This window comes from Equus quagga, chromosome 16 (genome assembly GCF_021613505.1).
Source record: "Equus quagga isolate Etosha38 chromosome 16, UCLA_HA_Equagga_1.0, whole genome shotgun sequence".
Taxonomy (NCBI): Eukaryota; Metazoa; Chordata; class Mammalia; order Perissodactyla; family Equidae; genus Equus; species Equus quagga.
The window spans coordinates 66,069,482-66,088,185 of record NC_060282.1 but is presented as its reverse complement, the minus strand read 5'-3'; the positions used below and the strand labels follow the sequence as shown (position 1 = coordinate 66,088,185).

General features: G+C 36.8%; 1 protein-coding gene across 1 annotated transcript in view; it reads right to left on the bottom strand.

Annotated features, from left to right (window-relative positions):
* PREX2 (phosphatidylinositol-3,4,5-trisphosphate dependent Rac exchange factor 2) overlaps nucleotides 1–18,704 on the bottom strand; it is a 278,303-nt gene that overhangs the window by 206,672 nt on the left and 52,927 nt on the right. Inside the window, exons 2-3 of the mRNA XM_046642000.1 lie at nucleotides 3,346–3,417; nucleotides 1,881–2,003 (exon numbers count right to left, since the gene is read on the bottom strand). Of these exons, the coding sequence (XP_046497956.1) occupies nucleotides 1,881–2,003; nucleotides 3,346–3,417 (195 nt within the window). The remainder of the gene's footprint in view (nucleotides 1–1,880; nucleotides 2,004–3,345; nucleotides 3,418–18,704) is intronic.

Here is an 18,704-nt window from a genome sequence, read left to right as displayed (position 1 = left end):
CCTGTAGTTCATATGCACCGATCTGGACTGTCGTGTTTAAGAGGGACATTGACAAATTAGAGAATATTCAACAAGTGATGAAAATAACGACAAACCCTGAAGACACGACATATGAGAGGTGATTTCAGAGAGAGAGATTTGTTAGTATACAAAAGTAAGGAAATGGTAGCTAGTTTCAAATAGCTGTCATACCGTAAAGAATTTACAACTGCCATAGGCCAGAACACAAAATTAGGACCACTAAGATGGAAACTGCAAAGGCAGGAATGGGCAGCGATAGCCAGATTCGGGATTAATATAAAGACGTTCTAACAATTAGAGCTGCCACTTAAAAGTGGACAAGCAAAAACAAAATAAACAACCTTCACAGATGCTGCTTCTTTCAAAACAAGAGGAATTTCACCATCCTGATCTCTAAGCTCCCTTCCATCTGTAAGATTTTCTCTAAGTGGCTATGATCAATGTCTATCTAAGCAGCACGAAGAGAAGAGGCAGACACAGAAAACGTATTGATCAAATATTAGAAAAGAAGTTCATCCTCTGAAATTTCTAAGACGTGCATTTAGATAGAAACAGCGAGGGCTCTTTTATATAGCCAGTAGAAAATGTATTGAATTGCTTATTTCAAGAGATGGTATGAACCAGAATAAAACAAACTTCAGAAATAGTTTAGCTAAACCCACGGGTGACAGATTCATAGCGTGTTACTGAGGAAATGGATGTCAGGGTGCAAGGTTCCCATGTGTAGCCCCGGACTGAGCTAGCAACTACTCCAGCTGGCAGAAGATTTGAATTCTTTCATGAAAGGGAACAGTCTGGAGTAAATGGACATAAATATATGTGGGCTCCCAGTTGTGCCAAGGAAAGTACAGCTTGATCTTCCTACACCCGAGGAGCCTCTCCCTTTAATAGAAATACCTTTATGAATATTTTCTGATTATAAAAATAATAGTTTTTATGTGAGAGTCTGCTCATTACATACAGAAATATAGATCAAGAAACCACATATAGAAAACTTTATTAAAAAACTAAATAGAAATAAAAATAAGCAAAAAATGATTTCTATAACAGAATAGCCTTACATATTTTTAAACAAAACATTAATAGCATTTTGATAAATAAATGGCTTCAAATTGGTGTTCTGAAAATTAGCATTAGTGGAATAGTATAAACAGCAGCCGTATTTTTCTTTTTTTTTAAGTATGAATGTCCTTTAGTTCTGAAAACAATTTTCACTATACAGGTGGCTTTTTACTTTGCAAATTGATTGCATAAGTAATTCTAGCTATTGTGTACAAAGAGATGAAAATGATCATACAAGCATGACATATAATTTGAAACAACTGAGTACCGACTTGTTATTCTTCTTCATTGCTCAGTACCACTTTCTGAAAAAACTATCCTTGAGAAAAATTCAGACACGGGCATATGTGTACCTGTAGCCATCCAGTTTGCTCACCTCCAGGTTCGTCACAAGTCAATTAACAAGGGAACATTCTGACTAATAAAAGGCTCATCGTGCCATTGTAAGAGTAAGGATTTTCTGCTTCAAAAGAGAAATGTTCTATGTTTGAGAGAAACATAAAAATCCATTCATTATGAACAGCCTGAATATTCATTAGAATTCAAAGCTACAGAGGATGCGAAGAACTAACTTGTTGGGAAAAAGAAAAGGCTGTTTATTCCTCACTGAATAAAATGGAGGATGTGAGGCACTCTCCCCTTTCCTGGCTCTAAGTAGAAGATTTCATTGGCCTTAAAAGACCCCAAACTTTTGGTGTCAGATTTCCCTTCTGATACTGAACATACTACTATGCCAAAAGCTAAACCTTTAAATCTAAGGGGAAAGGGCTTCTAAAATAAACAGAAATTTATCCTACAAAATGAAGAAAGCAGGTTCCCACTTCTTGTTGAGCGTTAGGTTCAGGATGTAAGCATTCTTCCACAACTTTTAAGAACTCTTTATGTACTGCAAGAATATCTTCAATGTTGGAGAACAGCATCTGTAAATAAATAAATGTGTAAGTAAGTGCAATAGGGGAAGCACGTTTAAAAAAAGAAGAAGTCTATGCAAGTATAGTATTCTCTCTCCAAGCTGAAAAGTTCAGTGGATAGCTATCCCACATCCACTCCTTCCTCCCACCCGGCTGGCAGAGCACCCATCTTGTCTGGACATTCTCTCCACTCCCACGGAACTCGAGAAACCAGGAACCTATTCCTGGCTCTCAGGAAACGCCTGAGTGACTGAATCCAAGCATCAGTCCAACCCTTTTACCAAAAATGGGCTACAGGTAAAACAGTGGCCGCAGATTTGCTGCAGGCTTTGGAGAAGGGGTTTCTTTGCTCCTAAGAAGGACACTGGAAGTTGCTGTGCCTGGGAGGTCTGTGTAGGACAGCTACAGCATCATTTTGTAGCTGTGGGAGGGGCCAGCTCAGGGGCAAAGCTGATAACCTGGATGGCAGAGTGAAGAGCTGGAGAGAACCTGACAATCTTATCGACCTCCCCAAGTCACTAGTCCTGAACCTTCTATTCTGTCTGGAGTTCCTAAAACAAGACCCAAAGTATCTTCAAGTCAATTTGAGTAATAGGTGTCTTTTGCTTGCAACAAAAAGCACGTGAACTATAATACTCCCATGGCGAGGAGAGTTTGAAAGTTGGTATTTAATAATAGTCAGATGTGTATAAAATCCTTGGAAATTTTTTATTTTCAGCAAAGTAAAACAGCAAGTTAGCATCAAAAATAAATATCAGCGATGATTTACACAACTTAAATGAGTAACGACGACTACAGCACAATTAGTGTTCATCTCCCATCCCTTTTTTTTTTCCAAACTCTTCACAATTTTCCTTCCCTACAGTTTAAAAGGAAATGTTTCTATGTTTGTTTCTGAGTTGAAGATACTGTGCAGACTTTCTTTTCTGCACCAGTGGACCATCCAAATCCTTTGTTCTTTCGTGATCAGAGCCTTTAGTGATCAGAGATTGGAGCATCTGCCCACATCCTGTCTTCCTGAGCCACCTCCAGCAATCATCTTACACACAGCTCAGCTCCCTCCCTCTCGTAGACGCTAAGGTTCTTCGTCTTGGGTTTATTTTTCTTCCTCTTTTCAAACTTTCCCAAGGCCTTGGCAAGAAATTTCTCTATGCTTTCTACACAGTCCTCAACTCCCATTTCTTTTCTCAAACCTTAGTTCCCTTTTTCTAATGTTCACCCACACAAGGGACTAGCACTAGAACTTATACTGAACTGAAGATCAGTTGAAAAGTCCTGACGCCATAGCCACAGATAAAATTTGATCTAAAGGAGCTTGTCCTTGGCTTGAGGGCCAACTGCACCTCCTCACCTTCACTGTTTCTTCTGTTACATTTTTGTCAACTTTTGACGCTGCACACTGGTACATTCGGTGTAAGAATGCCTGCACAAAACAAGAAAAGACACTATGAAGGCAACATTAGGTTAATAAAACAACTAGGTGTTGATTAGAATTAAATTAAATTTTTTACAGAAACCAAAGTTTGTACCAGAAATCAAAGCATAAAGTGGCACAATATTTCGAGGACAACTTGACAGCATACCTCAGATTTTTAAATGGGCATTCCCTTTAACCCAGCATTTCCACTTCTAGGAATTTATCCTAAAACAATATTCAGACAAGGAGTTTCAGTGGATTTATTACAGAAGTGGAAACACTGGAAACAACCTAAATTCATCCAACAAGGGAATCATTTAATATATTATGGTACCTGCAAAGTATGAAATACTATACAAAAGTATAATCCTAAATGGAATGCAATGAAAATTATATAATTATATATACATGTGTTTATAAACATATGTCTATAAAATTTTGTCTGGTGAATAAATCAGCAGCATACTTGATATGTACATAGATATACATAACACATACATGTGTGTAGACATAAGCATATACACACATACATACATACAAGTATATATACATAAATACACACGTGTAATGTCAGTGGCATTCATACTGAGAAAACATATGAGGCATAGAGCAAAATGGAAACAGTGGTGACCTCCAGATGGTAGGAAGGCAACCCTTGTACCTTCTCTTATTTTCAGAATATTTGGCTGTGAGCATGTTATAACTTTTATAAAAAGAAAAACAAAACTATTTAAAAGAAACAAACCAAACGAGCCACAGGATCTCACTCCTAGCATTAGCTTCAGCTCCATCTTTATTCCCAATTCAATCTGTCCATGTTTCAGATTCCATAACCAGAGCTACATCAGTATGAACAGCCTCAACTGAACGAAATAATTCAGCTGAATTAAATAAAATGAATAAGAAAATATTGGACGCCCCCTTAAGTTTCTTATTGGAAATACGTGATGCAATTTTTTGAACTAATTTCTAAAGTTAGGTATAATCAGCAATGGAAAGAGATTTTGAATTTCTGACTTTAAGTGCTCATTTTCATTAGTGTTATAGTCTGTTTACTTTTTAATTTTAGTTTTGTTTTCCTTGAATATTTTTCCCCACATGCATACCAAAAAATGCTCTTTAGCTCTTTCCATTTAGTCTGGAAATACCGTGGGTGGCTTAGTTGCCTAATTTACATTTCAGTCTGACCACAGAGTAAACAGGTAACCTCTCGTGCAAGCAGAGCTTAAACTTCACCTCTCCATTTATAAACCTTTTCCTCATAAACTGAATTCAGTCACATTCTGGAACCAGTAAGTTAAAGTTAGGAAGTAGAAAAATAAATCAAAATACGAGTTAGAAGGGAACATACAAACTAACAAAGTAAACTATATCTTTATCTAACTTCTTATCTTCTTATCCTCCGTGACAATATGGAACTTTTTGTTGAACTGTATATGAAAAAAAACCTGGAACTTGTTAGCATTTCTGGCTAAGGATTTATTTTTCCCAAGAGCCTCATTTATACAACAGTAAAGGCAGATTTCAGATAATTTGCTGACAGCGCAAAACCATGAAAACCATTTGACATTTTTTACAAAATGTGTAGGTCTTCCTCCTGAAGATAAAGATAAATAACGTGTTTTCAGAATCACCCTTTAACAACCAGCATCTACAGAGTCCCTTCAGACTTTGGTAACTGGGGCATTTAATCTTTTTCAAATCCATCAAGGAAGCATTAAGACCCTAGTCACAAACATACGTGAGCAATTTAATATGCTGGTTTATCTCTGCATTTGCTCATTCTCACTGGGCCACAATTTCATCAGAATTAGATCATCTTCACTTTGAGGCAAATATATTACAAATAAGTGCTGGAAAATAGCTTCTAATGCCAGTTGTTCTCAAACTTTTTATTGTGTACAACACTTGGAGAGTTTCTTCCAAATGCAGATTCCCTGGTCCCATCCCAGAAGGTCTGATTCAGCAGAGTGGTTTGTGTTTTGAACAAGCTCCCTATGTGATTCTGATGCACATGGTATAAAGACCACATTTTTACGAACATTCTTTTATATTTACTCTTCCAAAGACTGAAGAAACAGCCTTAGACAAATAAGTGAGTCTCAATGAGAAAAATGGGTACAATGATTTCACTTGACTTCAACTCTATGTCACACTCCCTCTACGTCCAACACCCTCTTGCTCAGCCACTTGTGGTTTCTGATCCCTCACCAGCAGACCCTCCCCCGCCAACAATGAAATCACAAGCTAGGGTGCATAAACAGGTCATAGTAATCTCTGAAAGCCAGGGAGCAGAGACGGGTGAGCCAGGTAAGACAGACTAAGACATTTGGAGGAAGAGAGGCTCGCAGTGCCCCTCCCCATGGTACCTTCCAGCTTGCAGGTGTGGTAGCGTACACTCAGATCGCCAGCATTGCCCTAACAAGGATTCCACACAACATATGCCTAGATATCCTCCTAGTCATGGCTGCTGTTTTCCCACTCTCAGAGCGGAACTCTTCAATTTCCCTTCAACTTGCCCCATCCTGTTTTCCTCTTATCATGTATTTGGTGAATTACGTTAAATGTCAGGAGCTGGCCTGGTGGTGGCGCAGCAGGTAAGTTCACGCGCTCTGCTTTGGTGGCCTGGGGTTCACCAGTTTGGATCCCGGGTGTGGACCTACACACCACTTATCAAGCCATGCTGTGGCAGGCGTCCCACATATAAAACAGAGGAAGATGGGCACAGGTGTTAGCTCAGGGCCAATCTTCCCCAGCAAAAAGAGGATTGGTAGCAGACGTTAACTGAGAGCTAATCTTCCCCACCCCCCTGCCAAAAATAAATATGTTAAATGTCATATATTAATTAAAGTTTAAGAAAGCTAAACATGTTACAAGTTTTCTACCAAGAAATCAAAAGGAGGAAGAAACTCATTAAGATATAATAGGGAGAGGAGAGCCATCCCCTTTCTCCTGGTCTGCCCATCTGGACCACTGCTGGCTCAACAGTAAAGCAAAGTCCACGATGAGTTTTATTCTCAGAATACATTTGCTTATTTTATAATTTCAATGCTCTAAATGATCTCTCTCAACTCATTTTTGTCCTTCCCGTTCTTTTCATCAGGCACACACAGTACATCACTCTCAAAAGTCACATAGATCTTAACAGTTTACAGTTTTAATTCTGGATACTCGACACCAGTCTGAATTTCATAATATCATATAGGCACTAAATGTTATTACTCCCGCAAATATTCTACATTCAGAATAAATTTAACAGGAACTTGTCACCTTGAAAATGTGTTAATGTAATATGGATAGAGATGGTTGAATTTTACATATAAAGGTGAAAAGGGGAAAATTTAAGAGGGGCTGCACTATTGCAGCAAAAAGTATACTTGTTCCCAGAAAGTAAGTGGAAAACAAACAATAAAGGTAAATATTTTCCTTTTACCTCTTGAACTTAAAACAATATAATCACATTAAAATTCTTTGAAAGATAAGTGTTTTGTTTTACAATGTTTTGTATCCTGAGGAAAAAAATGACATTCTGATAAATGAAAAAGGCTTATTATTTGAGTTTGCTATGAACAGCTGGTAGAGAGTAGTGCCATTTTATTGGAATGGAGAAATCCAGAGGAGTAGGTTTTGAGGTGGAAGAATCAGAGTCTGTTCCGCCATATTGAGTTTGAGGCACCTACTGGACACCAAGGTGGAAATCTCAGGTAGGGAATTAGCCACACCGATCTGGGGTTCTGAGGGGAGATGGTGGCTGAAGGTCAAGAGCTGAGTATCACCAGCACAAGGAAGTAACTCAGGGAAAGTGTACATAGAGAGAAGAGGCAATTGGTCCCAGTCCATTGGAGAGAGTATACAGATGGAGAAAACAAAAGGTCCCAGGGTAGAGCCTTGGGGCACTCCAACATTTAGAGGCCAAGTAGAAGAAGAAAAACCAAAGCAGCCAGCAAGGCAGGAGCAAACCCAGGAGAGTGTGATGTCACAAAAGCCAACAGAAGAGAGGGCTTCAAGAAAGAGGGAGTGGTCAACGGCTTTAACATGGCTGAGAAATTGAGAGGTTACAAACAGATACATGACTTGACAATGCAGAGGTCAGTCCCTGGTGATCTTGACCAGAGCAGTCCCAAAGGAACAGGTAGAGGGGGAAACAGAAGATGAGGAAAGGGAGTTGGTAACCATTGAAACAATTTGAAAATTTTTCAAGTTTTGCTGAGAAAGGTAGCAGAGATATGGAGGTGGATCTGGATCAAGGGAGGGTTTATTTTTTCAGATAGAAAATAGTAGCTCATCCTTCAGGTTACATTTTATTTTCCCTTAATACAGTTTCAGTGAGCGCTTCGCAACCTCTCCAGTTCACTGCATCTCACCCTTCCTCGAACACCTATTGATTCCCAATTTTTGAGTAGGAATCCTTCCTTTAACATAAAAAAAAGTAACAGACATGCATATTGTGGGGTTAATATCCGTAAATTTAAACACATATTAACAACAACTTCTAGAAAAAATTCAACAATATTTATGCTATGTGCCAGGCCTTGTTCTTGGCAGTGGTTCTTAAATGTCTTCATCTCAGGACTCCTTTATACTCTTAAAAATTATGGAGAATCATGAAGAGCTCTTATTTACGTGTATTATATCTATCAATAGTTAATATATTAGAAATTAAAACTAAGAGAAACTAATATCTATTATTCAGAAAAGATATTTATTTACAAATTTATTTAAAATTAACAATAATAAACCCATTACACGCTAACATATATATTTTTATGAAAAATAGCTATCTTTTCCCCAAAAGTTTCAGTAAGAAGTGTGGTACTATTTTATACGATTGCAAATTTCTTTAATGTCTAGCTTAACAGAAGATAGCTGGATTCTCATATGCTTTACTTTGTTGTGATACATTGTTTGGAAACATATATTTCCAAGGATAGTTGGAAAAAGGAGAAATATATTCATTGCTATGACATTTTCAGATAGTTGCGGATATTATTTAATACAACACCAAAATTCAGTAAGTGGTCGTTTTTTATAGGTTAGTCATGATGTGGAATCTGAAACCATATCTGAACTTTTCCTACTCTGTTACATTAAAACCCATTGATCTATCTTGCAATGTGAAGGAAACTTTTACCCATGTGTGATTTTGTAAATTTTTTTAACAATGGTTCACTGAGAGTTAAGCATATCTTTCAAATATTGACACACTTCATTATACAATATCAACAAACACATGACATTAGCTATTATCAGTATCCAACTCAATGGGAAAGTCTTTAAGTATCAAGAAGCTGTCAAACTCACAACGATAGACTCTAAATTCACTCGCAAGCTTGAATTTATCATCATCAACAAATACGATCGGTTGTTTTCCTTGAAGAGACAGGTTCACTTTGTGCTTTTTTGAGAAAATATCTACCAAATACCCAAATGCCCTGAAACTAAAATCACTGTTTGTCTTGCAGTTGTTATTTCAAGAAAGTATGACGTTCCATTGCAACTCAAAAAAAACCACACAAATTCTTTCCCTGGAGACAATCGTAATACTTGAGTATGCAACAAAAGTACTCGGGCGTACTTCCCACTTCATCACAGAGAGAATATTAAAAAGACAAGTGCTCAACAGTCAAGACTTAATAAAAATAATGTTTTACAGCTTCATCAAGAACATTCTTGAGTGAAACTGGCATGCCTCTATCACCTCCCAAGCGTGGGTGACAGTGAGGTATACAGTGACTACAAGTACAGTTTGGAGCCACTGCTTTGATTCACACTAAATCACCAGCAGTTTTACACACCCTTGCTTTTGCACCATCAGTGCAAACATCAATACAGCAAAAAAAAGCAAATAAAGTCTCAATATTACTACGAAAATAGTTTCGACCTTACTCATGCCCTGAAAGAATTTCACAAAACCCTAAATGTCTGCAAGCCACAGTTTGAGACCCACTGTTCTAAGCATATAGGATATTTCAATACACAAAATAGTTAAAAATCTCTGTGGAGGGGCTGGCCCTGTGGCCGAGTGGTTAAAGTTCTGTGTGCTCTGCTTTGGTGGTCCAGGTTTGCAGGTTCAGATCCTGAGTGCAGATCTACTCCACTCATCAACCATGCTATGGAGGCGTCCCACATATAAAGCAGAGGAAGATTGGCACAGATGTTAGCTCAGGGCTAATCTCCCTCCAGCAAAAAAGAAAAAAAAGGGAGGGTTAGCAATGCATATTAGCTCACGGCAAATCTTCCTCACACACAAAAAAAATCTCTGCTGATATTCTAGTGGGGAGAGATAGATAATAAACAATAAACATACTTGGTATATTAGAAGGTAGATGCTAAAACTGAGCAATGAATTTATTGTAATAATAAAAAAGTATCTACACATTTGAAAAACCATATAATACCCTGCAATAATTCCAAGGCTCTCAAGAGATCTAGGGCCCAAAACTCATTACCATGAATCTATACCACTCAGTTCTGTTATTTAATTAAACTTGATCTTTCTCTTGTTACATCCATGGTATCACTGCTCACACCTGTCAACTCCATTTGTTCTCCTTTCCTTCCTTATACATCTTTCCTTTGCTTTATTACTTTCAGCACTCACTCTATGAACAAGTGGGATGTTATGAACAAGCGGGAACTCTAATAGTGGGATGGGATGCTGGACCAGCCCTCGACAATTTCCAATTAGCTCCAAAGATATGGAAGAAAGTATTCTTCAATTTTATTTTTACTGCCAAGCACTTGAGACTCATTTGGGTAGGGGAATAAGAAAACTTAGAAGCATGGGGAAATTACCTATGATAGCTATTTTTATACTTACATTACAATGATGGCTCTGATCTAGAGTTACAGACTCCCATTACTGACTTCTAGCCTATGTGCTTGCTTCCTAGCATCCATTCTCTATGCAGCTGCCAAAATGATCATTTAAAAATAAAAAGTCAGACTTTTTGGTTTCCTGTCCAGCATGCAAGGAACTTGGAAGTCGTCACTTTATCCTAACCATCAGTAAAAAGCTGAAAAAACTGAAAAATTAACAACTCTTCTCAGATCTGTCAAAGAATTAAGGACACAGGGCAAATAGCTGCCTTCAAAGTTGGAGAGACAGACAGGCAAAAACAGAGAATCACAACTTACCAGATCAAAAACCCAAAAGCAGAAATCTCTGCCAGAAGAGGTACAAATTAGGAAATTCTAAACTATAACTGAAAAATTGTTGGAGGCTCAGTATAGACAAGTCTGAGAGTTAAAACTTCAGCAGGAGCCAAAAAGGAGGCCCTCACCTTTTGCAGGCTTCACCTCCAGGAGCTCTACCAGGTTCTCACAGTGAATATTGGAGAAAAATCCTCTCCTGCTCTGGCAGAAAGAGGGGGAAAGTAACTACCTTGAAACACATCAGAGCACTCTGTCCTTCAGACAGGTCTCTGTCTGAGACCTGCCCTCAAGAGAAACTATTTTACCAGAGCCTAAGCTACTGGGGTTATATCATGGCCTAACTGAACTGTGGGAAGGGAAATATCCAACTCCATCCTCCTCTAGCCCTCCAGATGAGAAGAGGAAAATACCCAACTCCAGGCCACTCTAGCCAACCTGTTCCACCCAAGGAGGGGGGAAACTGAGAAGAACTGGTGAAGTTCACAGTGCAGGGAAACAGGCTCCCCAAAACACTGAGACTCAATCATAAGACAATAGAACACTTTCCATCCCCCACATCTTACCACCACACCCCTAAAAGCCTAATTATCAGAGTAAAGAATCACTGAGCTTGAGGATACGGCAATAGAAATTTCCAGAACTGAAAAGCAATGGAAAAAAAAAAAAGACTGAAAAAGTGGAACAGAATATCCAAGAACCATGGGACAACCACAAAAGGTGCAACATATGCATAATGGGAACACCAGAAAAAGAGAGAGAAAAGAAGAGAAGAAATATTCCAACAATAATGACTGAGAATTTCCCCAAATTAATGTCAGATACCAAACCACAGATTCAGGAATCTCAGAGAATACCAAGAAAGACAAATACCAAAACAACAACAACAACTAGGCATACCATATTCAAACTGCAGAAAACCAAAAATTAAAGAAAAAATCTTGAAAGAAGCAGAGAGGGAAAAAATACCCACTTATAGAGGAACAAAGATAAGAATTACATTTGACTTTTCCTCGGAAACCATGCTAGCAAGAAGAGTGGAGTGAAATATTTAAAGTGTTGAGAGAAAAAAAAAATCATCAACCTAAAATTCTGTACTCTGTGAAACTAGCCTTCAACAGTGAAGGAGAAATATTTTCTCAGACAAACAAGAATAAAACAAACTTGTTACCAGTAAATCTGCGTTGTAAGAAAGATTAAAAGTACTTAAGATAGAAGGCAAATGATATAGATCAAAAAGTTGGATCTACATAAAGAATGAAAAAGCATCAAAGAGAAGGAACAAATGAAGGGAAATTAGAAACTTTTATTATTCTTATTTTTAATTGATTTAAAAGATACTGGTTTGTTCAAAGTAATAATAGTAACAATGCATTCAATTACGTATGCTTATGTGTGTGTACGCGTGTATATATATGCTTATGTACAAGCGAAATGAACGACAGCAATAAGACAAGGGACAAGAGGGAAGCATTAGGAGTATTTGTTATTACAAGGTACCTGCAGTACCCATGAAGCAGTAAAGTGTTATTTGAAGGTAGACTTGTATTAGTTGTAAATGTATATTGCAAACTCTAAGGAAACCACTTAAAAAGGTAAAAAAAAGAAGTATAATTGATATACTAAGAAAAGAAAGAAAAATCGAATCAAATAAAATGCTCAGTTAGAACAACAAAAGGCAGCAAAAGACTGCAAGACAAAAATAGAAACAGAAGCAACAAATAGAAAACAGTAGCAAATATGGTAGATATTAATCTTATATCTATATCAAGATATCAAGCTATATCAAGAATAACATTAAATGTCAATGGTACATCAATTAAAAGAGATTGTCAGAGTGGATCAAAAAACAAGACCCAACTATACGTTGTCTAAAATAAACCTGCTCTAAATATAAAGACTCATAAAAATTAAAAGTTAAGAAATGGTGAAAGATATACCATGCTGACACTAACCAAAACAAAGCAAGAAGAGCTACACTGATTTCTGACAGCAGACTTCAAAGCAAAGAGAGTTATCAGAGATAAAGAGAAATATGACATAATTACTATGTGGTCAATTCTCCAAGAAGACATAACAACCTTTAATATGTATATGTCTAACAAATGTGCCAAAATACATAAGGCAAAAACTGATGGAACTGCAAGAAGAAACAGATGAATCCACTATCATTGCTGGAGACTTCAACACTCCTCTATCAGAAATGGAAAGATCCAGCAGGCAGAAAATCAGTAAGGACATAGTTGAACCAAACAACATTGTCAATCAGCAGGATATAACGGACATCGATAGACTACTTCATCCCCCAACAGCAGAATGCATATTCTTCTCAAGGTCACATGGAATACTGAGCAAAATAGACCATATTCTGGGCAATAAAACATATGTTAACAAATCTAAAAGAATAGATATCATATAATGTTTGCTCTCAGACCACAATGGAATTTGAATTCATTAAACTAGAAATCAGTAACAGAAAGATAGCTAGAAAACCCCTAAATACATACATTTTAAACAACATACTTTCAAATAATACAGGGGTCAAATAAGAAATCTCAAGAAAATACAAAAATATTTTGAAGAAAAATAAAATACAACTTACAAAAAGTTGTGGGATGCAGCAAAAACAGTGCTTAGAAGGAAATTTACAGCATTGAATGTATATGTTAGAAAAGAAGAAAGATCTAAAATCAATAATCTAAGTTTTCACCTTAAGAAACTAGAAAAACAAGAGCAACTTAAATACAAAGTCAGCAGAAGGAAAGAAAATAATAAAAATTAGAGCAGAAATCAATAAAGTTTAAAACAGGAAATCAACAGGAAAACTCAACAAAACCAAAAGTTGTTCTTTGCAAAGATAAATAAAATTGATAAGCATCTAAGCTAGATTAACTAAAGAGAGAGAGAAGACGGTAATTACTAATATCACAAATGAAACAGAGGACAACATCACAGATCCCATGGACATTAAAATGACAAAAAATACTATGAAAAACATTATGCCCACAAATGATAAGCTAGATAAAATGGACCAATTATTTGACAGACATAACCTGCCAAAATTCAAACAAAAAGAAGTACAATTTGAATAGGACTAGACGCATTAAAGGAATTTAATCAATATTTAATAACCTTCCAAAACAGAAAGCGCCAGGCCCAAATGGATTCAATTGTGAATACTACTGAACACTTAAGGAGGAAATTATACCAATTCTCCATAATTTCTTTCAGAAGACAGAAGTAGAGGAAATATTTCCCAACATGTTCTATGAGGCCAGCATCACCCCAATATCAAAACCAGACAGAGACTTCAGAAGAAAACTACAGAACAATATCTCTCATAAACACAGATGCAAAAATCTTAAACAAAATATTAACTAATAAAATCCAAAAACATACAAAAAGAATTATACAGCATAACCACGTGGTATTTATCCCAGATACGCAAATCTGGTTCAACATACAAAAAGCAATTAATGTAACCCATCACATCAACAGTCTAAAAAGAAAAATCATATGATCATATCAAGAGATGCAGAAATGCATTTGACAAAATCCAACAACCATTCGTGACACTTTCAGCAAACTAAGAATAAAGGGGAATGTCCTCAACATTATAAAAAAATCTTGAAGAACCCTACAGCTAACATCATGCATAATGGTGAGAAACTAGAAGCTTTCCTCCTAAGATCAGGAACAAGGCAAGGATGCACCCTCTCATCACTCATTTTCAGCACTGTACTGGAATTCCTAGCTAATATAATACGAAAAAAAAGGAAATAAAAACTCTATAGATTGGAAAGAAAGAATAAAGCTGTCTTTGTTCATAAATGATATGATTGTGTATGTAAAAGATCCAAAAGAACCACAAAACTCCTGGAACTCATTAGCCATTACAGCAAGGCTTCAGGATACAAGGTTAACAGGCAAAAGCCAATCACTTTCTTAAGTACCAGCAATGAACAAGTGGAATTTGAAATTAAAAACACAATAGGACCTCCAAAAATGAAATATCTACGTATAAATCTAACAAAATATGTGCGACGTCTATATGAGGAAAACTACAGAACTCTGATAAAAAATACTGAAGGACTAAACGGAGAGCTAACGGATAGGAAGACTCAATAATGTCAAGATGTTAGTTCTTCCCAACTTGATCTATGGATTTAACACAATACCAGTTGAAATTCCAGTGAGTTATTTTTTGAATATCAACAAAATGATGCTAAGTTTATATGGAGAGATAAAAGACTCAGAACAGCCAACACAATATTGAAAAAAGAACAAAGTCAGTACTGACACTATCTGACTTCAAGGTTTACTATCATGCCACAGTAATCAAAACAGTGTCGTACTGGTGAAACAGTAGACAAATAGACCAATGGAACACAATAGAGAGCCCAGAAAAGGAATCACACAAATATAGTAACTTATCTTTGACTAAAGAGCAAAGATAATACAACCGAGAAAGAAAAGTCTTTCCAACAAATGGTGCTGGAACAACCGGACATCCGCATGCAGAGAAAAAAAAAAAGACTCTAGATACTGGCCTTACATCCTTCAGAAAGATTAGCTCAAAATGGATCATAAATCTAAACGTAAAATGCAAAACTAAAACTCTTAGAAGACAACAAACGAGAAAATCTAGATGACCTTGGGGATGGTGAAGACTTTTTTAGATATAACACCAAAGCCATGATCCATGAAAGAAATAATTGATAAGTGGGACCTCATTAAAATTAAAAACTTTTGCTCCGTGAATGACAAGAGAATGAGAATACAAGGCACACATTGGGAGAAAACATTTGCCAAAGACATTTATGATAAAAGACTGTTATCTGAAATATACAAAGAACTCTTAAAACCCAACAATAAGAAAATGAACAACCAGATTTAAAAACGGTCAAAAGAACTGAACAGACACTCACCAAAGAAGATATACAGATGGCTTATTTGCTCAGATGTTATATCATTAGGCAACTGCAAAGTAAAGCAATGAGATACCACTACACACGTATTAGAAAGGACAAAATCCAAAATACTGCCAACACCAAAGGCTGGTGAGGATGTGGAGCAATCAGGAACCCTCATTCACTGCTGGTAGGAATGCAAAATGGTACAGCCACTTTGGAAGACAGTTTGCCATATTCTTACCATAAATATTCTTACCATACAATCCAGCAATCATGCTCCTTAGAAGTTACCTAAAAGAGTTGAAAACTTATGTCCACACCAAAACCTATACCTGGATGTTTATAGCAACTATATTCATAATTGCCAAAACTTGGAAGTAACCAAGACATCTTTCAGTTGGTGAATGGCTAAATAAACCGTAGCATATCCAGACAATGCAATATTATTCAGCACTAAAAAGAAAAAAGCATGATTCAGCCCCTGCCTCCTCTCTCATTTTATCTCATCCCAGTTTCCCCATTCTGGACCAGTGCCCAATCGCAACAGCCTTCCTGCTCCTCCCCAAACATTCCACACTTACTTCCACCCTAGCATCTTTTCACAACCTGCTTCCTCTGCCTAGGACAGTCTTCATCTGGCTGTCTTCTGCTGTCACTCAGTTCTCAGCTGAACTGCCACCTCCTCAGAGAGGTCCCCCATCACCATCCAGCCTGACACGCTCCCTTCCCCAACACCCATCATGCCCTACCTACCACATTACTCTACTTTGTTCACCCTATAGCACTTTCCACTCCTCCTCGTCCCATTTTACGTTTTCCTTTGTTTACTAGTCTCCCACATTGGAACTGGAACCCCATGAAGACAGGCAGAGTCTGTCTGTTTTATTCACTGGGGTACCTCCAGCATCTCCAACAATGCCTGGCATTTGGTAAGCTCTCAATAAAACTCTACTGGAAAGAGGGGAGAATTTTTTATTAACAAGATGGTTTTTGTTTCTAAAGACCACATGGTTGTGTAGTATTAATTTCCCCAGTGTATTATCTTCCCAAATATTCATCAGCAACTTGGAATATAAGGATATGATATAATCTTTTTCTTTTCCATCACCATGTACCAGGGTTTCTCAACATCAACACTATTGAGATCTGTGGCCAGATAAATCTTGGTTGTGGAGGCTGTCTGTACATGTAGGATGTTCAACAGTTCCATGACCTCTACCCACTAGATGTCAGTAGCAACTGCCACTCCTAGGTGTGACAACCAAAAGTGTCTCCATACATTGCCACATGCCTACTCTGCACCCCTACACTTGAGCACCAGTGGCATATACAGTCCCCAAATACCTATAGCAGTACCAAGTAAATTCACAAAATTGAGGCTAAAAGCTTTTGAATTATCAAGCTCTCTGGGCTACATTATAAAAATAAGTGACTTCTCATGCCCTGGGAGCTTTTGCTAAGTCCTATATTTCTCTCTACATCTCCTTGTTTCAATAATTCTGTTAGATTATGAATAAAAAGTCAAACATTTTTACAAAAATTATAAGTAGGTAGAATTTATGTATAAATTTCTTCTTAAATAACTAAGCAGTTTTTTTAAAACTCCCTTTGTCATGTCTTTCCCACTCAGACACAATGAACAACAATTTAAAAACCCTGTTAGTTTGCATGTCCACCCTTCATAACACTATAAGCCCCGATGGAATATGGGCAGCATTTTTTCATCTTTGGAACAGATATTAGTTCGTCCCTAGACTCCCATGACAACATTCCATCCATAGAAAATTCCAAAACTTATTGAGTAATAAATCATTTGTTAGTTGTTCAACAGCATTTAAGACTCACCCTCATGGGCATCTCTCACTCTAAAAACCATTAAAAAAAATATATAGCACACCTGGATGACTCAGAGAAATGCCTAAAGAGATCACAGTGAGACCTAAACAGCATGTCAAGATCCCCAGTGAAAACCCTTTGAAAATGACTGTTGATGTTTTCTAATGATTCAGAGCTACAAGGATTTTACTTGAGGGGCTTTTAATATCTGCCCAATTTCCCACAAAAAGACATTTTACTCTTTTTCAGAACAACTGTTAATTCAAAGTGAACATCACTATTATCTGAAAGCCTAGGTGAAGATAATTTTTTATCATATCATTGAGATTTTTAACCCCTTTGGCCCAAACTTTCCCAGGATTTCAGGATTAAAACATTATTTAGTGTCTTCTATTTGACCAGAACACGCCAAAAGCCAGCAAGACAGAACTGTATTTTTTTAAGAGCTTCCAGGGGAAAGAATTAATCTTTGTCAGCATGTAATTGGTGCACTCACTACATGCAAGGCAGAAGATTTTAATGATGTTTAATAATTAGGTGGCTGGAAAATCAGTAGTGAAAATGGACAGAAGATGAAAGAGAAATCAGAATCATTCTCAATGGAATTACAGTTATGCATGAAATTATTAAAAGCAAACTTGAAAATTTTAAAATTTATTGAGATGGTTACAATAAAATACTACAACAAATGCAAGCTGTTCTGAAGTGTCTTTTGTTAAATTTTTTTAAGTTTTTCTTTAACTTTTTGTTACTTTTTTTGCAATTTTGATTCCTACAAACTCATCTCACACCTCAATCTGTAAAAATAGGTGTAGTGTAGCCATCTTTCTTGGATATTTAACTTCCAGGGACCTAAAGCAATGAGTTAGTCTAAAGCAGAGGTCAGAAGCAGTGGAGGTATTTTTTAACAGAACACAGTGTGGTTAAAATGTTAATTCAATTCCTATCATTTAAAGAAATAGGAGTATTAACATAAAAGTCAATAATTCTAGTCTCTCTTCAAACACGAGGAAAAAATCAACACAGGGCCCACATCCCTGAACAGCAACATAGGCTGGGGCAAAAGGAGTCACACGTTCCCTTTATTTTGCTACAGTCACCACTGTTCCCTATTACCCCTACATCAAAGCTAAATGCTAATCATTATTCTCATACTAATATTGTTCTTTCTTATGCAAAGCCCATTTTACTCATTTTTGTGACTTAGATATCTCTGTAGCCATTTCAGTTTTCAGCCATAGTCTTGACGTTTTGCCAAGGCCCTTTTGGCTCTTATAAATTTTTAGTACTGATCATTCCAGAGTTCTAAGTTTGAAAATGGCATCTGATCTTAAAGTGTTTGAGTAAAAAACTACTCCCAAGATGAGAGAAAAAAATCTAAAAAAAAAAAAA